The sequence below is a fragment of the Gigantopelta aegis genome, chromosome 10 (assembly GCF_016097555.1).
Source record: "Gigantopelta aegis isolate Gae_Host chromosome 10, Gae_host_genome, whole genome shotgun sequence".
Classification (NCBI taxonomy): domain Eukaryota; kingdom Metazoa; phylum Mollusca; class Gastropoda; order Neomphalida; family Peltospiridae; genus Gigantopelta; species Gigantopelta aegis.
The window spans coordinates 16,615,805-16,622,875 of NC_054708.1; the positions used below are offsets into that span (position 1 = coordinate 16,615,805).

The 7,071-nt window shown below is 38.8% G+C and overlaps 2 protein-coding genes across 2 annotated transcripts in view; one reads left to right on the forward strand and one right to left on the reverse strand.

Annotated features, from left to right (window-relative positions):
- Positions 1-2,160, forward strand: part of LOC121383506 (protein mono-ADP-ribosyltransferase PARP14-like) — a 41,820-nt gene extending 39,660 nt beyond the window's left edge. Inside the window, exon 7 of the mRNA XM_041513578.1 lies at positions 1,934-2,160. Coding sequence (XP_041369512.1) covers positions 1,934-2,160 — 227 coding nt within the window. The remainder of the gene's footprint in view (positions 1-1,933) is intronic.
- A 785-nt stretch (positions 2,161-2,945) lies between these two features.
- Positions 2,946-6,657, reverse strand: LOC121383507. Its single transcript, XM_041513579.1, has 4 exons — positions 6,634-6,657; positions 5,425-6,171; positions 4,809-5,294; positions 2,946-3,035 (listed from the first exon to the last, which is right to left on the reverse strand). The coding sequence occupies exons 1-4, from the start codon at positions 6,655-6,657 to the stop codon at positions 2,946-2,948; spliced, it is 1,347 nt and encodes a 448-aa protein (XP_041369513.1).
- Between the last annotated feature and the right edge of the window lie 414 nt (positions 6,658-7,071).

Sequence of the window (7,071 nt, forward strand, 5' to 3'; positions counted from 1 at the left end):
CGCCACCTTCGGGAACGATTGACTACTGCCACCTCCACAGCCACAGCAATACCAGGTTTGCGCAGGATATCCGACCAGACCGTACGGAACCGCCTACGTGAGGTAGGAATTCGTGCCGGACGTCCAGTTCGAAGTGTCATCTTAACACCACAACACCGTCGACTCCGACTGCAGTGGTGCCAGATTCATTGACAATGGCCTCAACTGCGATGGAGACAGGTGTGGTTCAGTGACGAGTCCCGATTTCTGCTCCGACGTCATGATGGAAGATGTCGCGTGTATAGGCGTCGTGGTGAACGTTATGCGGCAAACTGCGTGCAGGAAGTGGACAGATTCGGCGGGGGTAGTGTCATGGTGTGGGCAGCCATCTCACACACTGGCAGAACTGACCTGGTCCACGTGCAGGGCAACCTGAATGCACAGGGCTACATTGACCAGATCCTCCGGCCACACATCGTTCCAGTTATGGCCAACGCCAACGCAGTGTTCCAACATGACAACGCCAGGCCTCACACAGCACGTCTCACAACGGCTTTCCTACAGAACAACAACATTAATGTCCTTCCTTGGCCATCGACATCACCGGATTTGAACCCAATTGAGCATCTATGGGACGAGTTGGACCGACGCCTCCGACAGCGACAACCACAGCCCCAGACCCTGCCCGAGCTGGCAGCAGCCTTGCAGGCCGAGTGGGCCACCATCCCCCGGGACGTCATCCGTACTCTGGTTGCTTCAATGGGCAGGCGGTGCCAGGCAGTTGTCAACACACGCGGAGGCCACACCCGGTATTGACTCCAGATGACCTTGACCTTGGTGGTGTGTCCTATCACTTACTCACAATGGACTAGAGTGAATTGTGAACAATCCTGCAACATTTGGTAATTATCGGACTCACCATTCAATAATTAAATCAATTCTCCAAATGTTACGACAATGTGGTTTTGCGTTTCTTCTTTTGAAGAGTATATATATATATATATATATATATATATATATCCATGATAGGGATGGAACATACTGGTGGGAATATATTCATTGGTTACATGTGAAAGGAAATCAAAATAATTGACTTGTGTTTGTATGTTATTTTTAATCATGAATGCTAAAGCTCTTGATAACTGAAAATTATTTCACTTGGGATATAAATTTGATAAAGCTTGTAACTCATTTATTATCCTCTATATATGTTACCAGGCTATATTAATGTTTTACTTTTTGCAAGTAATTTCAGCTTGTCAGCTTGCCAGCTTGCCATATAAGAGCTACTTATGAGTACATACCTACATGCAGTATACTTAGGGGATAACCCTACTGTGTTTTCTGATTTGCGGACATACATCGGTGGTTTTACTGTTGCAAATTTAGTTTTATTGGCAACGCATTAGCAGAACCAATAAATTTGCGACTGTAAAACCACCGATATACGTCTGCAAATCGGAAAACTAATTAAACTGACTGTTGATTTTAAATAGGAAATTGTCACATTTTTAGTAAGAATAAGCATATAGACGTCATTAGGCAGCCCATTAACAGACAATGTGTGGTCGAACAGTTAGCGGCTCTAACATAGATGTGTAATTTGACATATTTAATCAGCCCTTATGATTAGATAATGACTAATAAAGAATAATATGTTTATTTCTGACATAAAAACATCTCAGTATTTAACAACTTCTGTACGTAATATGAACACTACAGAAATTATCTTCATGACATCATTACAAAACAACCCTGTTCTTTGCTAAGCTATGACGTATTTGTGCCAGAAAATTTGCGACTCGTATAATGGTGATTTTACCACCTGAATATTTTTAGTAGAGATCCAATCAGATTCATTCTTACAAATGTGTTGAATTAGAATCTGTTTTTATCAGTTTCTATACTCTATTAATTTTTGTTTACTAACTGTGTGGATATATTCATTTTTAAGGCTTTTTCGGCCTAGGCCCTAAACATGGAGAGGTTACCCAACCATCTGTTCAAGATAAAAGTTCTGAGATTCCTCTGTATTACTTCTCTGATGACGCTACATGCATTGATCGGTGCATTCAGCATGTTGAAAGTTACTGTGGGGAAGAAATCATCACGAAAGTAATTGCTGATGAAGCTTTGGAAAACATGAATCAATCTCAGGTAAAACTAGAAATGCTAGAATAAAACAATGTGATGGAAAATTAAATGTTTGTGGTATATGCTGTCATGTCTGGAAATGTGCTTATAAAATATCCGCCACTGCTAATGGAAAAATCTGACTCTAAAATAAAATAAATATTGATGACTACATTTAACTAAGTTAAGTTAAAGTTTGTTTTATTTAACGGACATCACTAGAGCACATTGATTAAATAATCATCGGCTGTTGGATGTCAAATGTTTGGTAATTCTGACACAGTCATCAGAGGAAACCCACAAATATTTCTATTAGAAGCAAGGGATCTTTTATATGCACTTCCTCACAGACAGAAAGCACATACCATGACCATTGACCAGTTGGTGCATTAGTATTAAGTCATCGGACGGCCTGTACTGGTAAATATATAACTTCCAATAAAAAGTACTGGTACATTTTTTGTTCTCGTATATAAAGTCAGTAAGTGACATCATATTGTTTTCCACTTAAATGCCCGATTTTGAAATTGATGTTTTGATGTGAAAGCAACATCTCACCTATCTGGTTTTATGAAAGGAATGTGTGCAAAGCCATACAATAATTATGATATACAGTCAAACTTCGATCACTACATCTTCGATCTCTCAGAAACTTCGATCTCTTGATCTGAAGCGACGGTCCCGGCCGAGTTGCTATACAAACTAGTAATAACAACCTTCGAAAACTCAAACTTCAAAAACTCGATAACCTCGATCTCTCGACCTAATTCTTTGGTCCCGCCATAAAGATTTAATAGTGTATGCACCTCTAAAACTTGACATGTGTGGATTGATCAAACTGTCGTTACCGACAGTATTTTAAAGACAAATGAATTGTCAATCATGTCAAACAAGCGAAGCGCGCCTGTCTTGGGTGGTCTTGGCTGTCAAGGATTAGAGTGATAATTACAGAATAATAGATCGCCGACTAAGCGGAATGAAATGATCCTATGTTTGAGAGTCGTGTTGTTCGTCCATAGTGGAGAGCTTCGCTACTTAATACTTAATTACAGACACAGTCTGGTTAACTTCAAAGAGCATTTGTAATAATTGTTAGTGCTGTTTGTTTTTGCTTTCAAAGGTGTGAATTTTGTCAAACTTTAGCTTTTCTATTTATGTATCAGTTAATGTTTATCAATTACCAGTCATTTAGTTATGTTAAAAACTGATACATCACAGATCGAGAAATCTGGAGAAGGACCCAGTAATGTGGGGTTTGCCAGAACAGTTTTAAAACGTTTTGCTTTCTTGTCATCCAAGCAATCTTGCATAAGGCCCAGAAATGGAGGGTGGGTGGCCAGATTGGAGAAAGGAAGTAGATGTGCGAAGCGTAAATAATTTTGTGTAAAACAAATGTACTTATAGTGTTATTCGGCATTCAGTGTTTTATTTGTTAGTTACGTTCCGCCATGTTTTGACATCTGTAAAATATGTCAACGTTACTTTTTGTTATTTATATATATGTATGTAAATGCCTTCTTTTTTCGTTGTTTTTTTCTGTCAATAAATACATGTAGCCTATATGCCCAAGCATATATTTCAAAATTATCTGGGTGATAATTTTTGTTTTATTTACTTACTTTTACGATATACGCAAAATGAATGTACGACAGGCATCGAAGATGCCAACAGCTGGGGTGGGGTGGGATGAGATGGGGTGGCATGGGGTGAGGTGACTGATATATTAATTCGCCTTTCAACTGGGATGCATAGTTTTTAGAGTTCAGAGGTAGGCAGCGAAGCGCACGCTTCTTACAATATTCAGCTAAATAAACCAGCTGCAATGCTGCAACCAGCTGCAATGCAGTTTCAAATTTGAACTCTTATATCCTGGCGTCACGTGTTTTCGATCGTTTAAGCGAAATATATGAATAAAATATAAATAAAAAATTGTAAGTATTTAATAATTTACCTACCTGTTGCCACAATAGTTTACCACATAAAACACCAGTAATCCGCAATGAATTCCATAATATCCTTGGAGAAAACATCTTGCTTTGTCGTAAAGGAATTTCCTCTGTATTTTAGTAACGTCACATGTTTTCGATCGTTTCGTTGGTCGGCTATTTTCTCGGTCGCTGTTGAGTTGTATGGAGCACTATTGATGTCATATTTTACACTTAATTCCACGTTATATAACTGATTTAAAAATGTTTGTAACTTTCAATCAATGTTACTTAACTTTCAGAATAAAGAAAAATTTAGGCTAAACGTTTAACATATTTTACATAATATTTTTCAGTTTGTTTTTACTCCAGTGATTATTACTCTTCCATTTCATTATGGCAAGGACACCAAAATTCGGAATGTCTCCGTACAACCCTAACTGGAGTGCAAAATTTTAAATGTACCCAATGCTGACATGCCGGATAGGTGCAATGTGCCCACGAAATGAAGCAAAGTGAAACACAGTGTTTGTATTCGTCTGGTTGGCTCTTCTTGCACTTGCAGCAAAGATCGCTAGGGTCGTCAGATTCCTGCGATGTATCGTCTTCGTCTTCAAGCTGCTGTTTTGTGTTAGCACTGGATGGGAGAAAAATTCCTGACGTACTTGGTTTTGGTGAATCTTCAGTTTTCTTTGATTTTGTACATTTTCTTTTCTGCAATCCTTCCTTGTTTTGTTTGTTCTTTTGATGTTCCCTGATATCTTCCAAAACCAAATCTTCCGTGATGGCGTTACCACTGACCACAGCACTGAGTACTTTCCTCTTCTTAGTAGGTTTTGGTTTTCTTGTGATCACTTCTTCTGCAGTTGTGAAAAACGTCTTGCATTTTGATGAATTGTCTTCACAGTTGACAGTTGCCCTGGTTTGTGATTCATTTTCTGACTTCATGTTGTTGCTTAAAACAGCTGAAGGCAGGAATGTTGAAGGCTGTATGACGTCTCTATCAAATGGATAAATCCCGGTCTTTCTGAACGATGACTGCAGGTTGGCGGGTGTGAGTGCTACACAGTAAACTTTGCAGACAGTCTCACAAAGGGAATGTCTGTCAATACCCGATGTTGCATGTTCGCGTATGTAGGTATGTCTCATGCCATTGTAAATGCGTTCGAACGGGCCGAAACATCCCACATCCATTGGCTGAAGAACATGCGATGTGTGAGCAGGTAATACAAATAATATTATGTGCCTCTCTCGTGCCTACTGGATCGTGTGACCATCATAAGAATAAAGACAGGATTGTCAGAAGATGCTGCTGGAACATACTTTGAAAAATGTTCTTTAAGATGTTTTGAAAAATATCAGAATTCGACCAACCCGTTTCACTAACGGTTCCTGCAGTGCCTGCCGTACAACCTGCTAACAATTCCTCCCGCATGCGCTTTCCCTTGAAAACAAAATACGGTGGTATGGCAACACCAAGGGCATTTCCACACGCAAGAACCGTAGTAGTGTTGGACCTGCTCGTTGTTACAGCAACTGGTACATTGGAACGTGATGCAACAATAGATGGGGGTTTGTGATTTTCTACGATGCCTTTTTCATCGATGTTGTAGATGGACTCTGGACTGTTTCGTAAATCATACTTGTCTAAAATCTTTTCCAGGCTATCAAAGTATTTGTTGATGGTATCTTTTGATGTTGCTTTGGCACGCATGATTTCAAGTGATCGTGGTTTTTGAACTCTAAGCTCGGGCCATCGCTTCATAAACCCATAAAACCATTGCAGGGAAAATGTTTTTTCACCCTTTTCTCTTTTGCCAAGATGAACAGCAAGGTCTGTGGCAATATTAAGGACTTCAGTGCGGGTATACCCAAAGCCCACAGATGACATAAACTCAACATGTGTCACTAAAGTTTGCTCCTCTTCTTGAGACAACAATGGGTCTGGTTTTGACTTAACACAATCGATGTCCGTTTTTCCACTTAGACGGTCGTGCAAGGTGGAGTATGGCACTGAACAAATCCTAGCTGCTTTTTTAATCGGCATTCCCTGAGTTTTAACCGCCTCGTATGCATTTTCTAAAGACTGGTGATTGTATTGTCTGTAACTTACATTTGGTCGGTTGATCACGGCCTTTAAAAAAATTTTTAACAAATAAAACTCCTAGATCAACGGTACATAATTTTTAAAGGAATATAATTTTTTTTATTTTTATTAAATATAACATTTATTTATAATTATATAAAATACATACATAATTTATTGAATATCAATTCTAAATTTGCCCATAACTGTGGCAAATTTTAGCTTATGAGAAAAACCCTTAATTAAAATATGTCCAAAACAAGGTAACGTCAAAAACAACATAAGATTTTCCCCAAATTGTCTTCCATATATTTTTATCGTTGCATGAGTATCACGTGGTGTATCACGTGACTTTTGACAGATGTGACGTCAATGTAGTAGTCGACAAGTTTACAACATTTTTTGATAACTAGATATTGCTCCGTAAAGCATTTTCTTCATACCAAATAAGTACATTAGTGAAAACTGATAAAATATACTATGGTTGTAGATATTTGAGTTAAAACTTACCATTGGAAACTTGACACGCAGCATTTTGCTCTCGGAACAAAAGCAGTGACTTCCGTGTTCGTTTTCGTTCTTGTGGTGACGTCAATGCTCGCGCATTCTCGCACTATTGCAATAACAAATGAGCGATCAGAAACGCGTGTCGATCGAAAACGTGTGACGGTACGATATATTAATTTCGAAAACTCGAACTCCCTGAAACTCGAACTATTTCCTCGTCCCCTTCAAGATCGAGTTATCGAAGTTTGATTGTAGTTGAATGTCTGTTTTAAAGTATACAATTAATTAATGGACAGTCAAGGAGTGGCCATTACAATACTATTGATCAAGTCCCATCACAGAACTGACCAAGCATGTAGTTCTAAAGAAAAGAAAATTATTACAAGACAGGCTCATCAAAACGAAGCGCTTTGCAGCAGTAGTTTACAGGAGCTGATGTCA

Coding starts and splice junctions, on each gene's coding strand:
- LOC121383507 (XM_041513579.1), bottom strand. CDS start 6,657: ATGCTGCGTGTCAAGTTTCCAATG. Junction 5,295..5,424: donor CGGCAGGCACTGCAGGAACC/GTTAGTGAAACG, acceptor ACGATCCAGTAG/GCACGAGAGAGGCACATAAT. Junction 3,036..4,808: donor ACGCCATCACGGAAGATTTG/GTTTTGGAAGAT, acceptor AATCCTTGACAG/CCAAGACCACCCAAGACAGG.